The sequence below is a fragment of the Hordeum vulgare genome, chromosome 5H (genome assembly GCF_904849725.1).
Source record: "Hordeum vulgare subsp. vulgare chromosome 5H, MorexV3_pseudomolecules_assembly, whole genome shotgun sequence".
Lineage (NCBI taxonomy): Eukaryota > Viridiplantae > Streptophyta > Magnoliopsida > Poales > Poaceae > Hordeum > Hordeum vulgare.
In genome coordinates this window covers 587,476,690-587,492,349 of record NC_058522.1, presented here as the reverse complement: position 1 = coordinate 587,492,349, position 15,660 = coordinate 587,476,690, and the positions used below count along the sequence as shown (strand labels likewise).

Genomic DNA, 15,660 nt, shown 5'->3' with positions numbered 1-15,660 from the left:
GTTCCTAGAGAAAACCAAGCTGAAAGACGATGGAAGCAACTATGCGGACTGGGTTCGTAACTTGAGGCCCATCCTCGTAGCTTCTAAGAAAATGTATGTCCTTGATGCACCGCTACGTGAAGCACCCGTATTCCCGGCGGCTCAAGACGTTTTGAATGATTGACAGTCGCATAGTGATGATTACTCCCTGGTTCAGTGCGGCATGCTTTACAGTTTAGAATCGGAGCTTCAAAAGCGTTTTGAGCAACATGGAGCTTATGAGATGTTCCAAGAGCTGAAACTGGTTTTCCAAGCTCATGCCCGGGTCGAGAGATATAAAGTCTCCGACAAGTTCTTCAGATGTAAGATGGAGGATAATGGGTCTGTCAGTGAGCACATACTCAGAATGTCTGGGTTGCACAACCGCCTGTCTTAGTTGGGAGTTAACCTTCCGGATGACTCGGTTATTGACAAAATCCTCGAGTCGCTTCCACCTAGCTATAAGAGCTTCGTGATGAACTACAACATGCAAGGGATGGAGAAGACCATTCCCGAGTTGTATTCAATGCTGAAATCAGCGGAGGTGGAAATCAAGAAAGAACATCAAGTGTTGATGGTGAATAAGACCACTAGTTTCAAAACAGGCAAGGGTAAGAAGAACTTCAATAAGGATGGCAAAGCAGTTGTCGCGCCCGGTAAAACAGTTGCCGGGAAGAAGCCAAAGAATGGACCCAAGCCTGAGACTAAGTGTTGTTATTGCAAGGGAAACAATCACTCGAAGCGGAACTGCCCCAAGTCTTAGCGGATAAGAAGGCCGACAACGTCAAAGGTATATATGATATACATGTTATTGATGTGTACCTTACCAGCACTCGTAGTAGCTGCTGGGTATTTGATACCGGCGCAGTTGCTCACATTTGTAACTCAAAACAGGAGCTGCGAAATAAGCCGAGGCTGGCGAAGGACGAGGTGACGATGCGCGTCGGGAATGGTTCCAAGGTCGATGTGATCGTCGTCGGCACGCTGCCTCTGCATCTACCTTCGGGATTAGTTTAAAACCTTAATAATTGTTATTTAGTACCAGCTTTGAGCATGAACATTGTATCGGGATCTCGTTTGATGCGAGATGGCTACTCATTTAAATATGAGAATAATGGTTGTTCTATTTATATGAGAGATATGTTTTATGGTCATGCCCCGCTGGTCAATGGTTTATTCTTAATGAATCTCGAACGTGATGTTACACATATTCATAGTGTGAGCCTCCCCCAAGCTTATGGAAGACTCTCTTCTTTAATTTACACAAAGTTAAATATTTCCTGTAAGGCAGCTTGTTTCCTATGAGCACGAAAATATTTTTCAGAGACGTAATAAATAATATCCTGGGGACTATGCACACAACAAGGAGCAAGAGTATTGTACCAAATCTTAGCATCACCCTTTTAACGAGAATGAAAATATTTGAGAATATAGTAGTAGCAAATTTTCTCATCATGAGCAAATAGGGTGGCTATATCATTTAACTTAGTGAGATGTGCCACAACAATTTTATTTTCATAGCCATGAAAAGGATCAGATTCAACCAAAGTAATTAAGTCTGGGTCAACAGAGAATTCATAATCCTTATCGGTAACAAAGATAGGTGAAGTAGCAAACTTAGGATCATATTTCATTCTAGCATTCAAGGATTTTTCTTTCAACTTGCATAGTATTTTCTTAAGATCTTATCTATCCTCACAAGCAAAAAAGTCTCTAGCTACTTCTTCATCCATAATATAACCTTTATGTATTTTAGGCATTTCGATAGTCATGTCTAAAAGGTGTTTCAATATTTTCAGTTTCAAAGACTTCCTCAATTTTGATAATATCATCAGTTTCAGCGTGCTCAATTTCTTTAGCTCTAGCAAGTTGTTCATCAAGAAATTCACCTAGTGGCACATTATCATCAAGAAAGGTACTAGCATCATCAGTATCATCATTCATAGCAGAGGTAGCATCATCAATAACTTGCGACATATCAGGATTAATAGCATGTGGTGGTGGTGTTGCAAGTCTATTCAAAACAGAAGGTGAATCAAGTGCAGAGCTAGATGACAGTTCCTTACCTCCCCTCGTCTTAGAGGGAACAATCTTGGTTCTTGTATCTTTCAGATTCTTCATGGTGAGCAATAAATGGATATCCCAAGTGACTCAACAAATATAGTTATGCTCCCCGGCAACGGTGCCAGAAAACGTTCTTGATAACCCACAAGTAAATGGGATCGCTATAGTTTTCGAGGATAGAGTATTCAACCCAAATTTATAGATTCGACACAAGGGGAGCCAAAGAATATTTTAAGGTATTAGCAGCTAAATTTTCAATTCAACAACATTTGATAGCTCCGGGGCGATATACTTCTTCAACAACATAAGGACTTTTCCATTTGGCGAGAAGTTTTCCTGTAAAAAAACTAAAACGAGAATTGTATAATAGAACCTTGTCACCGACGTTAAATTCTCGCTTTTGGATTCTCTTGTCATGCCATCTTTTAACCTTCTCTTTGAATAACTTTGCATTGCTATAGTCTTGTGTACTCCACTCATCGAGAAAACTAGTATCAAATAACCTCTTTTTGTTGGCAAGTTTAAAATCATAACTAAGTTCTTTAATTGCACAATAGACTTTATATTCCAACTCAAGGAGTATATGACATGCTTTTTCATAGACCATTTTATATGGAAACATGTCCATAGGATTTTTTTTATAAGCAGTTAATACATATCCACAGTTCTTCATCAAGTTTAGACCAATTCTTCCTTAGTGGTCTTTTGCAAAATTAGCTTTATTTCTCTGTTACTCAATTCTACTTGACCAGTAGACTAAGGATGATAAGGTGAAGCAATTTTATGGTTGACATCATATTTAGCAAGGATTCAAAATCTCAAGGTTCCAAAAAATATGAAATTTCAAGCATGTGTTTATAGTTTGTTGGATGTTGAACCCAAAGCATTGTACATGTAACGGTTGCGAATATGTCATAGATGTTTTCTAAAAAAGTTGTAGTATCTCTCTCTCTCTCTCTCCTCAGATTGAGAGAGACACACGAGACAAGAATAGTACTAGCATGGATGGATGGACCAGAAATGCATGCATCTCCCATTCCTGCTTCCCTGCCCTGCCTGCCTTCGTCAACAAACAGCAATCTCTTCCAAAATCCTGTGCAGGTTAATCCATTCATCCTTCTTCCTTCTTCTTCTTCTTCTTAATCACATGCATGGATGCATTCCCTGTCCTGTAATGGATCGATCGATCGATCGATCATTCACTCGTTCCTCGTTAATTAATTGCATTGCATTCATTCCGCTTGTTAATTGGCAACATTATATTTATTTATTCTGATTACTATTCCGACGTTATGTTATTGTCTTCATCCATGCAGATCGATCGATCCTCTTGTGTCATCTATATATGCCATCGACTGAGCTGATCGGGTGAGGCGAGGAATCAATCGCCGGTGCGGTGGTGCCCGTGACATGGACGAGGAGGAAGAGATTGAGGGGTTGCCGGGCTTGTTCCACCGCCACCCTCTCCTCCTCTGCTTCCTCCTCTTCCTCGCCTTCGTCTACGCCCTCGTCTACCCCGTCTTCGCCTTCATCCTCGCCTCCGCCCCCGTCCTCATCCTCACCGCCCTCCTCCTCGGCCTCGTCCTCCTCAACGGCGTGCCACAGGACCATGACCCACACGTCTACAAGAAGATCAGCCACCGCCCGCCTCAATACCAACCAACCGCCGCCGGTCCGCCCTCCGAAGAATCGCCGCCCACCAGCGACTCCTCTTCGTCCTCCTCCGCCGACGATGACAACTACAACCGGCCCGCCATGTCCACCGCCACCTCACACGCCTCCTTCCCCGACACCGCTGCCAACACCGAATCGGAATCAACCGACTCTGACCACGAACAAGACAAGCGCCAGCGGTCCGAGAAAAAGGAGGTGGTGCGTGCCGTCGCATGGACCGCCGACGACGACAAGAGCATCGAGAACATCGGCTCCCTCGAGCTCGAGATGAACGCCACCGTCGAGAAGCTCATGTCCAGGCGCCGCGCCCGCGGCCACCAGCGACCTCTCCACCACCACCACCACCACGTCATGGACGTCGACGACCCATCCAAGCTCAGCATCGCCACCAGGAAGAGCAACCCCTTTGACCTCGACGGGCCCTACGACGAGGACGACAACTTCCCCGACTCCGCGCCTTCCATGCTCGGCCTACGCCCCTCGCGTAACCCCTTCTTCGATGATATGGACGACGATCTCCATCTCCAAGCGCCACCGCAGCCGTCGTCCATCCCGGCGCAGAAGAACGCCATGCTGTTTCGACGGCACGAGAGCTTCACCGTGGGCGCGCCGTACGTCAGCGACTTCCGGCCGTCCCGCTTCAGGCCCTACTTTGTGACCGAGAAGATGCAGGGGCAGCCGGTGAGCGTTCCGGAGGCCAGCCGCAAGAGCAGCTCCTCATCCACGTCTTCCTCCTCTGCCGGTGCGACCGCCTACGCCTATGCATATGCCTCCGCCAACAAAGAAGAAGAGGCAGCAGCTGAACAAGAAGCTGTGGCAGAGGCAGCAGCAGCAATGTTGGAGGAGGTCAAGACGGAGGAGTACAGCAGCAGGTCTCGTGAGGTGGTGGCGGTGGACGTGGAGCTCATCAGCGACTCCTCCGACGATGACATGACACTGCCTCCTGGTGGCAAAGAACAACAACAGCAGCAGGTTGCTGAGCAAGATCAGCAGCAAATGAAGATGGAGCAGGAGCAGCGATTGAAGCAGCAGCAGGCTGCTGAGCAGGAGCAGCGATTGAAGCAGCAGCAGCAGGCGGCTGAGCAAGAGCAGCAGGTGGCTGAGCAAGAGCAGCAAATGAAGATGCAGCAGCAGCAACAGCAACAGTTGGCGTTATCGGATGACGACGACGAGGGGGATTCGTTTGAGGTGGAGAGCATCACGAAACAAGTAGACGCAGCAGCAGCCGCAGGCAAAACCAAACAGTTGGAGGCAGATCCTGCATACGACTATAGCCCGTCAGCGCCAACTGGAAAGACGGAGAAGCAGCAGCAGCAGCAGGAGGCAGCAGCATTTGCACAATTACCTCCGACGGCGCCAAATAAGCTGCAGTCGATGCGGAGAGTGTTCTCGGAAGAAGACGCGGATGAGCCATGGGCAGCGCCGAGCGCACTGGAGGAGACGGGGAATGAGGACATGTTTCCTCTCCCTCCTCTTCCTGAATCTGCTCCTTCTGCTGGTGGTGCCCCTCCTCTTTCTGCTGCTGCCAAGAAAGCTATCGGCAAGTCGACAAAGTACAAACCGCCCACCAAGAAGGCAGTATTAGGCTTCTTCCGCAAGTGACACACAACCTTCTTCCTCTTCCTCTGCTCAGCTCACAACTTCTCTTCTCTTCTCTTCTCTGTAGTAGACAAGGCATGCATGCCTATACTCTCTCAGTCTCAGGTACTCAATATGTAAAAAACCAAAGGAAGAAAGCAAATACCCTTTTACTGATTGGTTGGCATGATTCTTCTTTTTTTTTTTTGAGGAATCTGGCATGATTCTTCTTGCCAGGCCTGTCTCTCTACATTAGTTGTGTATCAAGATATTCCTTACTTCATATCATATCGTAACGAATCTTTATGCTTTAGCAATGCACCACGCGAATTCCATTCCATCCCATCCCATATGTATGACCGCCAAGCAACCGAAAAATGCCCACCAACTGATCCATATCACACCTCATTCCCCTATGCATCGGCCATCTTTCTGCTGCATTCAAACACCCAAACGCCATGAATTCTGCCCTCACACTTGTCTCCTTCCAGTCTCCCTCTTTCAACCTAAAACAGCACCCGCCATCGTCCCGACGACAGCAGATAAGCGCCAAGTGGTGGAAGAGGCAACAATGTTTGCCAAAGCACATACAATCAATACCAGGGCCAAATGCAACCGGTGGTCTCAACAAAGCATTCCATGGAGATGGAGGTAATGCCTTACCATCTTCCCCCCTGACAGATGTGATTCAGAACTTCTACTCCTCCCTCAATGACAAGGACATCGCACGGCTCATGGAGCTGATTCACCCTGATTGCACCGTCGAGCATGCTTCCTATTACAAACCACTCACCTTCAAGGTTATTCTCCCATCTCATCTGCTCCAATATCTCTGCATATCCGACCATCAAGGCAATAAATAAATAAATTAGAACCAAGTTCCCATTCTCACAACAACAACAACTTTGCTGCATGCAGAAGACGATGACCTACTTCGCAAGGCTCATGGGGTCTATGGGGAAGAATGCCAAATTTGCTATCGATGAGGTTTGTCAAGGAGTAGAACCCGCTGTTGCTGTAGTAATGTGGCACCTTGGTAAGAACCTGCAGCATGGAGTTTTTTGCATTAAAATGGCAGGCAGTCTCTGGTACATGGTAATCATATCATCTTGTTGCAGAGTGGAAGGGTAAGATCATCCCGTTTACCGAAGGCCTTAGTTTCTGCACTTGTTCAGCAAACGGAGAAGAGCTTCTTATCAGGTAGCAGAGATTCTCAAGAAAACATTCTGTATATAATATTAATGCCATGTTTCTATATTTCCATGCATCTCTTGGAGATTATATTTCTTATGGTTCTATTTGAAAAGGAGGGTTTTGGGCAGCCTCTAGATAATTTTCTTTTAGATGTAAATAAATAAATGTTTTCACCCACGCTGCAGGAAAGTTCATATCTTCAACGACTCGCCTGTGAAACAAGGAAACCGGGAATTGGTAGGCTGCTGCATCCAACTATAATATTTCTTAGTCTGACTAATAATTGCCTCCCATGAAATATTCCAATCCCTACAGGACATACTTCATTCCTTTGCCTATTCGTTCGACCAAGATCCAGAATCGGCTGAAAGTATGTGCTTCATAAATTCAACTTTTCAGTAAAAAATAAATAAATAAACCAGTACCACTTGCTAAGCATGGAAGTACGTACACATGCAGGATTTCTACGGAATGCAGCAGGACTCGAGGCCTCTGTGAAGCTTTATGAATCCTGCATGGAGCTTATCGCGTTGCTTTTCAGATATGGTGCATACGGATTGATTACGGTGCTCCTCATTTTGTATAGCATATGCAAAGAGTTGGTGATGTAAGGAGCCAGCTAATACCACAGGAAATCCCACATTCGGAGGAATAGCAATCAATTCTCGGAGATGTTGGCTTGTTTCCCGAGGCTTGCTTGCTCCTGTGAAACAAAACAAAAAACTACGTCATTTCACTCTTAAAAGAAAATGACTGTCAGCATAGGGGATGTATGTACATATGTATATATATAACCACATGATATTGTTGTACTATCTAAACGATCATATATTTCTTTACAGAGGGTGTACTGAGCAATGCTATTAACTGTCACGCATTTTAATATTACTATTGTGCGGTGCCTATGTATCATTCCTTGGTTAACTAACTAAGTGGATACCATCAATACCATACTCTGCATTGACTCTAAAAGATTATGGTTTCAGTAGGGGTGGAACATAATTTGTTCATATAATGTCTCATATGCACCGAAATTTCCGTGAAACCGTTGAAGAAGAAAAAATGCCGTCGGACAACAGTGAATCCTGAATTACTCTTCTTGTCGTTTCATGCTCGATGTGGACAAAAGATTCATGTATATCGACAAGTCAGACTGAAAGGGCATGGCCTCAACGGTTCGTGCCGCCTCTGTCGGGTCATCTGGATATACCAAGAAAGAGTGTGTACTGGCTCATTTGTGTTGAAGCATCAGGAGCAGGAGGAGGAGGCGCAACCAAGTAAGCTGGCATCCATGCGGAAAGTATTCAAAGAAAGAAGATGAGGCAGATGAGCCATGAGGCACGCTGGAGGAGACGAGGACCATGGAGAAGGAAGTCAGGGACCAAGACATGTTCCCTCTTCCTCCTCTTGCTGCTGCCACGAAGAAAGCAGTTGGGAAGTCGAGCAAGTAGAAGGCAGCTTAATTAGGCTTCTTCCAGAAGGGGACGACCCAACAATTCCGCAACTTTCTCCGTGTCTTTCTCTTTCCCAAGTCTATTTTTCCTCTCTCCTGTATACCTGAACACATGTCAGGGAAACTCATTGTAAAGCAAGCATAGCAAAAGGAACAAATTAAGCAATACCTTTTTACAGAATCGCATGATTCTTGCCTTGCCTTGCCTGGCTCTATATATTATATCCAAAGCGATTCCTTACTTCATAAGGTAACCAATAAATGTTTATGCTTTTACCATTCGATGCCAGGAAGAAGCTTCTTCCCCTACATATATACTCAGATTCATTCTCTAACCACCAAGCAACTAAAAATGCTCACCAGCTCTACATGTCATTCCTCTATGCCTTCACCGCTTTCTGCATGCAAACACCCAAACGCCATGAATTCGGCCCTCACGCTTGTCTCCTTCCAGCCTCCCTCTTTCAACCTAAAACACGGCCTGCAGTCCCGCCACCAGCTGATCAGCACCAAGTGGAGGAAGCGGCACCAATGTTCAGCAAAGCCCATACGAGCGATACTAAGGCCGAATGCAACCAGGGGACTCAACAATGCCTACCATGGAGGTAATAACTTACCATCTTCACCCCTGACAGATGTGATTCAGGAGTTCTACTCCTCCCTCAATGATAAGGACATCACACGGCTCGAGAAGCTGATTTCTCCTGATTGCGTCATCGAGGACACTGCATATTATAAACTGCTGGACGCCAAGGTTTTACCCGCATCTCACTTTATCATCTGCTCCAATATCTCTATGGCTCAGTCCTCTGCATATTTAACCATCAGGCTATTAATTTAAAGCCAGGTTCTCATACTAGGAATTCACACCAAAAAAAAAAAAAAAAACTATGATGCATGCAGAATACTCATACCTACTTCACAAGGCTTATCAAAGTTATGGGGAAGAACGCCAAATTTGCCATCGATGAGGTTTGTCAAGGAGTAGAACCCACCGTTGCAGTAATGTGGCACCTTGGTAAGATCCTGCACCACACCATGGAATTAATTGGAATTATAAGTGCCAGGCAATCTGGTAGAGGATACGGATAATGGTGTCATCATGCTACTTGTTGCAGAGTGGCATGGAGAAATCATCCCATTTGCCAAGGGCTGCAGTTTCTTCATTTGTTCAGAAAATGAAGCAGCGCTTCTTATTAGGTATATGAGATTAATATAACTACTCCAGAGAGCATATTCTCTAATTTCTATGTAATACAGTGTTTCCGCCCATGTCAGGCAAGCTCTTGTTGGAACTACATGCTTTAGTGGTTGTATTCCGTATTCTTTTGTTTGGAAACCAGGGTTTGGCCTCTGGATAGATATATTTTTCTCCCCTTGACCTGACCCAGAAATGTTTACACCCACCCTGCAGGAAAGTTCATATCTTCGACGAGTCACCCCTGAAACCAGGAAAGCTGGCATTGGTAGGCATACTAACAAGCTTCATGTTTTTCCAACTGCACCCAACTATATTAGTTCCATTTAGGATTTTTAACAAAATATTCCAATGCTTACAGGAAATACTCAATTTTGTCACCAACGTGTTCGACACATTCCCATATATAGCCAAAGGTATGCTCTTCATCAAATCATCCGTTTAGCATAAACTATTATTGGTTAAAATCCAGCTAAACATGGAATTATACATGCAGGTTTTCTAAAGAATAAAAAAGCAATAGCTCAGTTCTTCGTGAGGTTTTATAAATTCTGCGGGCCTTTCATCGTCCCTCTTCTTGCATATTATACCGATGTCCCTATTCTTGCATATTATACCCGCTTCTGGTCATATGTGGCACAAGGATTGACTATGGTGCTCAACATGTTGTATAACATATTCAAGCGGTTCCTGTAAAGAAGTAATATCACTGAAGATTCCACATACAGAAGAATAGCAATTCTTGAAGATAACCAATACCATCACGGGTGAAGGATCTACAACAACCAGCTGCAGTATGGGGGCTGTCAATGGCACAGAATGATGGTGGTTTGTTTCGCAGAGGCTTCCTACTTTTGCTCCTGTGCAACGGAAATGGACGAATGAAATGGCTGTTAGCATAGGGATGTATATAACCACAGGATATTGTTGTAAGAAGAGCTGACCAGTACTATTGTTACCTTCTAATGTTACTAATTTGCAGCATCAAAATTAAATGCCCCCAAGATATTCTGCTTACGAATTCTTGTGTAACATCTGCATTAGCATCTTATATATAATATAAGATGCCTACTTGTGTAGTTGTAGGTTTTTCTTTAAGAGGGAATACTACCCCACGATCTGCATACTGCAGGAAGATATTTATTTCTGCGTGTAGCATTTCATAGCTCCCCTTCCCACTAAAGAATGCCAATTATCGCCGCTTACCAGAACTCAAATCAATGACGTTGTATGAGAGGCAGTCTTCTGAAAGTGACGACAACCAAACTGAGCTGCTACTTCCTCTTCCTCTTCCCCTTTGCCTTTCCCAAGATATACATTCTTTTCTTTGTCGTCCTCTTCCTCTGTCTTCCTTGCTTCGCAAGTCACTTATCTTATTTTCTGTAGACAACCAAGGAACTCAATGTAAACCAGAGCATAAAGAAAACCAAGGAACAAAGTTATACCTTTTTACAGATTGGCCTGACTCCACAAATTATGTAGGGAGATATTCCTTACTTGATATCGTAACAAATCAAATCTTTATGCTTTAGCAATGCACCACGCGAATTATTCCATGCCAGGAAGCCTCCCCCCTATATCACAGCTAATATTCATTTTCTAACACCCAAGCAACCAAAAATGCCCACCAACTCTATATCACACCTCATTCCTCTATGCCTTCACATCTTTCTGCATTCAAACACTCAACACCATGAACTCTGCCCTCACGCTTATCTCTTTCCAGTCTCCCTCTTTCAACCTAAAACAACGCCCGCTGTCCCAACGCCAGCAGATAAGCGCCGAGTGGGGGAAGAGGCAACAATATTCGCCAAAGCCCATACGAGCGATACCAGGGCCAAATGCAACGGGGGGACTCAACAATGCTGACCGCGGAGGTAATACCTTACCATCTTCACCCATGACAAATGTGATTCAGGAGTTCTACTCTTCCCTCAATGACAAGGACATCGCACGGCTCACGGAGCTGATTGACCCTGATTGCACCGTCAAGCACACTTCGTATTATAAACCACTGGACATCAAGGTTTTTTACCCGCACCTCATTCTCCCATATGCTCGAATAACACATGGTTGAGTCCTCTGCATATTTGACCATCAAGATATTGATTGAAAACAAGGTTCCCATACTCACAACAACTACTTTGTTGCCTGCAGAATACGATTACCTACTTCGCAAGGCTTATGGAAGCTATGAGAAAGAATGTCAAATTTGCCATTGATGAGGTTTTTCAAGGAGTAGAACCGACTGTTGCTGCAGCAATGTGGCACCTTGGTAAGTTCCTGTAGCATGGAATTCAAACAGATAAGCGGCGGGCAGTCTGGTAAGTGATAATGACATCATCTTGTTGCAGAGTGGAACGGTAAGATCATCCCATTTACCAAAGGCTGCAGTTTCTACATGTGTTCAGCAGAAGGAGAAACGCTTCTCGTTAGGTAGCTGAAATTGATACCCACCCGTGATAGCATATTTTCTAATTTCTACATAATATTGTGCTTCCACCTAAGAGGTATTATCTTTCTAATGTCGCATATTCTCTAATTGACACTGCAGGAAAGTGCTTATCTTCAACGAGTCACCTGTGAAACCAGTAAATCTGGCATTGGTAGGCATACTAATAGCTTGTTTTTGCTGCTGCATCCAACTATACCTCTAGCTAATTGCCTTCCATGAAATATTCCAATTCTTACAGGACATACTTTTCCTTGTTACCTTTTTGTTCGACCTACTTCCAAAACAAGCTGAAGGTATGCATGTGCCTTTTCAAATCAACTCTTCAGTAGTACTCCCTCCGTTCCTAAATATAAGTCTTTAAAGAGGTTTCATTAGTGGACTACATACGGATGTATATAGACATACTTTAAAGTATGGATTCACTCATTTTGCTCCGTATGTAGACTTCTAGTGAAATATCTTAAAAGACTTATATTTAGGAACGGAGGGACTACGTATAATTATAAAACCATAGTACAGTACTACTTAAAATCCAGCTAAGCATGAAAGTATGTATACATGCAGATTTTCTACAGAATCCAGAAGCACTAGCCCAGTCCTTCGTCAAGTTCTACAAAATCCTCCTGGAGCCTGTTATCGTGTATCTTCTTGCATATTGTATCCGCTTCTGGTCATTTGCTGTGAAGCTCTACAAATTATACCTGGAGCCTTGTATCGTTTATCTTCTTGCATATTATTTCCGCTTCTTATCATTTCTGGCACGAAGATTGGATACGGTGCTCGACGTGTTGTATAGCATATTCAAGCAGTTCATGTAAGGAACTAATATCACAGAAAATTCTACATTCAGAAGAATGGTGATTCTCGAAGATACACCATGTGATTGCAATCAATTACCGGCAATATCACGAGTGAAGGATCCGTCAAGGGCCTATAAGAACCAGCCACGCTTCGGCGAATGTCGATATGGCTCAGAATCTTCACACATGATGTTTATTTGTTTCCTGAGGCTTATCCTATTCTTGCCCCTGTGAAACAGAAGTGGACATCATTTCACTCTTATAACAAAATTGCTGTTAGCGTAGGGACGTATATAACCACAAGATATTGCTGTAACAAGTACTCAGCAGTACTACCGTCGCATTCTTATATTTTCCTGACAGCATACATAAAATTGCCCCTAGAAATTCTGCCTACGTATTCTACAATCTATGCCTGTTCCCGTTAGTGCAGTTTTTTTCTTTAAGAGGCTACCCCACAAGCTATTTATTTCCATATGTAGCATTAGATATTCTGTTCTAAGCTTGCCAGGAGTAAAATATCCAGGTAAAGAGACCATCATAATTTAGAGTTTAGACCAAGCATTTAGCACATAATGCTCACCAAAACTCAAATCATAGACGTTAATTGACTAAGTGGATGCCACATACCCATACTCTGCCTGCAATGACTCTAAGAGAGAATGAGGTGGAACATAATCTACTATTTCATAGAATGTCTCGTGTGTTTCAATGCAGTGGAATTTCTATAAATCCTTGGAGAGGAAAAAGGCCGCTGAAAGAATCCTGCATTGCTCTTCACACCATCCCATGCTCGATGTGCAGATGTCGAAAGAAATGGCCTTCTCCAAGAACCTGGTAGGTATAGAGAAACAGACGCATCTGTTAGGCTTTAGCTTGAAAATCCGCATCACTCTTCATCCTGTGGGCATGTACACCATGCTCATGTTTCCAAGGAGCACCACTGATGTCTGAAAGCGTGTTCTGGAATACTGTGTCAGATGGGTATAACTCCAGTGCCTTCCTTGCAATATTTTCTGCGACAACCGGATCATTATGGAGCTCGCAAAATGCTAACAGATTCCTGACATGGACACGTCAGGCCGGATGGGCATGGCCTCAATGGTGCATGCCGCGTCTGTCAGACGACCCGCTCGTCCCAACATATCTAGAAAGAGTGTGTAGTGGCTCCTTTGTGGGGAAACACCGAACGAATTCCTCATAGAGTTGAAATGGTTGATGCCAATGTCAACCAAGCCACCATGAGCGCAGGCATAAAGCACAACAGAGAAAGTGATGTTATCAGGCTGAGCCCCAGCCAACGTCATGTCTTCGAAAACCGACAGCGCTTCGTAATAACATACGTTGGATGCCAGCCCAGATATCAGCGCATTCCACGACACGACACTTGGCTCCCTGATTGAGTGGAAAACACTCTTAGCATTCTCCAGACACTTATGCTTGCTGTACATGTTGATAAGGCTGTTAGAAACTGGGACCTGGCTGCTCAATCCCAGTTTCAGCGAGCAGCAGTGCAGGTGCTCCCCAGGCTCTATGGATGGCAAGGCCGCAGCAGCAGAGAGGAAGCAGGCGAGACTGAAACCGTCGACACGAACCTCCTCACGAAACATGTGGACTAGCAACTCAAGGGCCTTGGTTGGAAGGCCGATCTGATTCAGCCCCTTGGCTAGGCTCGTGTATGTGAAGCTGTCCCTTGCAGAAGCCATTGTTGTCGCCACCGCCCACGCGTCATCCATCCTTGCAAACCTGGAATAAAGATGAACCAGCGAGTTCCCGACAGCCACATCCAAAGACCCAAGGCTGGTCTTGAGCACATACGCATGGATTTTTGTAGCATGCAGGAAAGACTGTGAGGAGGAGCTGCAGCCCTTGAGAAGGGTGGAGACGGTGAACGAGTTGGGTTGCACCCCGCTGGCCCGCATCTCCGCGAACGCCGCAAACGCATCCTCGTCTTTGCCATGGCGTGCGAGTCCAGAGATGAAGGCAGTCCAGGACACCACATTTGGGCTGTCTGTGGCACTGAACACGTGGACCAAGTCGAGCAGACGGGCGGATGACTTGCTGTAGAAGTTGAGGAGCGCGTTGCAGACAGAGATGTCGTGCTCCAGAGCAAACTTGAACACGCGGGCGTGGAGCTGCCGTCCGGTCTGTGACGCCTGGGGCTGGGCAGAGGAAGAAGCACAGGCGGTGATGATCCCGGCGAAGGTGTAGGCGTTGGGCGGCACGGCGGCGGCTTGTTCCATGCTAATGAACATCCGCAGAGCGGCCTGGAGGTCCCCGGCCCGCGAGTGGCCGGCGATCATGGCCGTCCAGAGCACCACGTCCGTGTCGGGCGTGGAGCAGAGCACGGCGTGCGCGCGGGCCATGAAGCCGCAGGTGGAGTACATGTGGACGAGCGCGGTCTTGAGCACCAGGTTGAGGTCGGCCCCCCAGCGAAGGAGCTGCGCGTGGAGCAGCCTGCCATGGCAACAGAGGCGCCTGGAGGCACAGAGAGCCAGCAGGTTGGTGAAGGTGTGCTCGGTGGGCGGCCCGGCGCCGGCGGAAAGCATGCGAGGGTAGAGCGCCAGGGCCCGGGCCCAGTCCCCGGCGCGGAGGAGGGCGGACATCATGGCGGTGTAGGCGACGGCGTCCCTCCGCGGCATTTCGTCGAACAGCCTGGCGGCGGCGGGGAGGTCGGCGGAGTAGAAGGCGAGCAGGGAGCAGGCGAGGACGGGGTTGGAGGCGGCGAGGCCCCGGCGGCACGCCTGCGCGTGTATCTGGTAGCCCAGCCGGGCGTCTCGGCAGCGGAGGAGCGCCGAGTAGGCGAGCTCGTCGGCGGCAGCGACGGCCGGGTGGGCGGCGAGGACGCGGCGGAAGACGGTGAGCGCGGCGGCGTGGCGGCCTGCGCGCGCGTGGTCGGCTACGGCCGCGGCCCACGACGCCGCCGCGCGGGTCCGGCGTGGCGCCGGCGCGAGACGGTGGTGGTGGAGCCGCAGCGGCATTCTTCTTCTTCTTTCCGAGTCAGAGTCCGCTACATACATAAAAATCCATTCTTTCTTGAGCTAGTATATAGATGCTGAATTTCATTGCTTCATTCTTCCAAATCCATCCAGATAGACACATTCATTCATTCACTCGGGAATTCAAGACTGAAAATAATAAACAGCAAAATGTAGCATTGATCTGATGAATTTATTCATTTATTATCTAACTAGAACAAAATGTAGGTGCTTTCACATTCTTCTTT

The 15,660-nt window shown here is 46.1% G+C and overlaps 3 protein-coding genes and 1 long non-coding RNA gene across 5 annotated transcripts; 2 read left to right on the top strand and 2 right to left on the bottom strand.

Annotated features, from left to right (window-relative positions):
- The first annotated feature begins 2,929 nt into the window (after positions 1-2,929).
- LOC123395285 (putative uncharacterized protein DDB_G0268364) lies at positions 2,930-5,366 on the top strand. The gene is made up of 2 exons (XM_045090265.1): positions 2,930-3,183; positions 3,399-5,366. Exon 2 carries the CDS (start codon positions 3,493-3,495, stop codon positions 5,356-5,358), a length of 1,866 nt encoding a protein of 621 aa, XP_044946200.1. The 5' UTR covers positions 2,930-3,183; positions 3,399-3,492; the 3' UTR covers positions 5,359-5,366.
- A 707-nt stretch (positions 5,367-6,073) lies between these two features.
- LOC123395288 lies at positions 6,074-10,711 on the bottom strand. 2 transcript variants are annotated; one of them, XR_006609693.1, is made up of 6 exons: positions 10,625-10,711; positions 9,939-10,559; positions 8,896-9,007; positions 8,599-8,790; positions 6,268-8,480; positions 6,074-6,166 (listed from the first exon to the last, which is right to left on the bottom strand). It is a non-coding gene; the product is annotated as an uncharacterized LOC123395288 (long non-coding RNA). The 2 variants fall into 2 exon arrangements; XR_006609694.1 differs by lacking the exon at positions 10,625-10,711 and having other exon boundaries at positions 9,939-10,305; positions 10,386-10,472.
- A 156-nt stretch (positions 10,712-10,867) lies between these two features.
- LOC123395286 lies at positions 10,868-12,662 on the top strand. The gene is made up of 6 exons (XM_045090266.1): positions 10,868-11,205; positions 11,337-11,454; positions 11,534-11,615; positions 11,734-11,785; positions 11,873-11,927; positions 12,199-12,662. Exons 1-6 carry the CDS (start codon positions 10,873-10,875, stop codon positions 12,450-12,452), a joined length of 894 nt encoding a protein of 297 aa, XP_044946201.1. The 5' UTR covers positions 10,868-10,872; the 3' UTR covers positions 12,453-12,662.
- Positions 12,663-12,953: 291 nt separating this feature from the next.
- On the bottom strand, positions 12,954-15,415 carry LOC123397470 (pentatricopeptide repeat-containing protein At5g52850, chloroplastic-like). Its single transcript, XM_045091996.1, has one exon. It carries the CDS (start codon positions 15,413-15,415, stop codon positions 13,487-13,489), a length of 1,929 nt encoding a protein of 642 aa, XP_044947931.1. The 3' UTR covers positions 12,954-13,486.
- Positions 15,416-15,660: the final 245 nt, after the last annotated feature.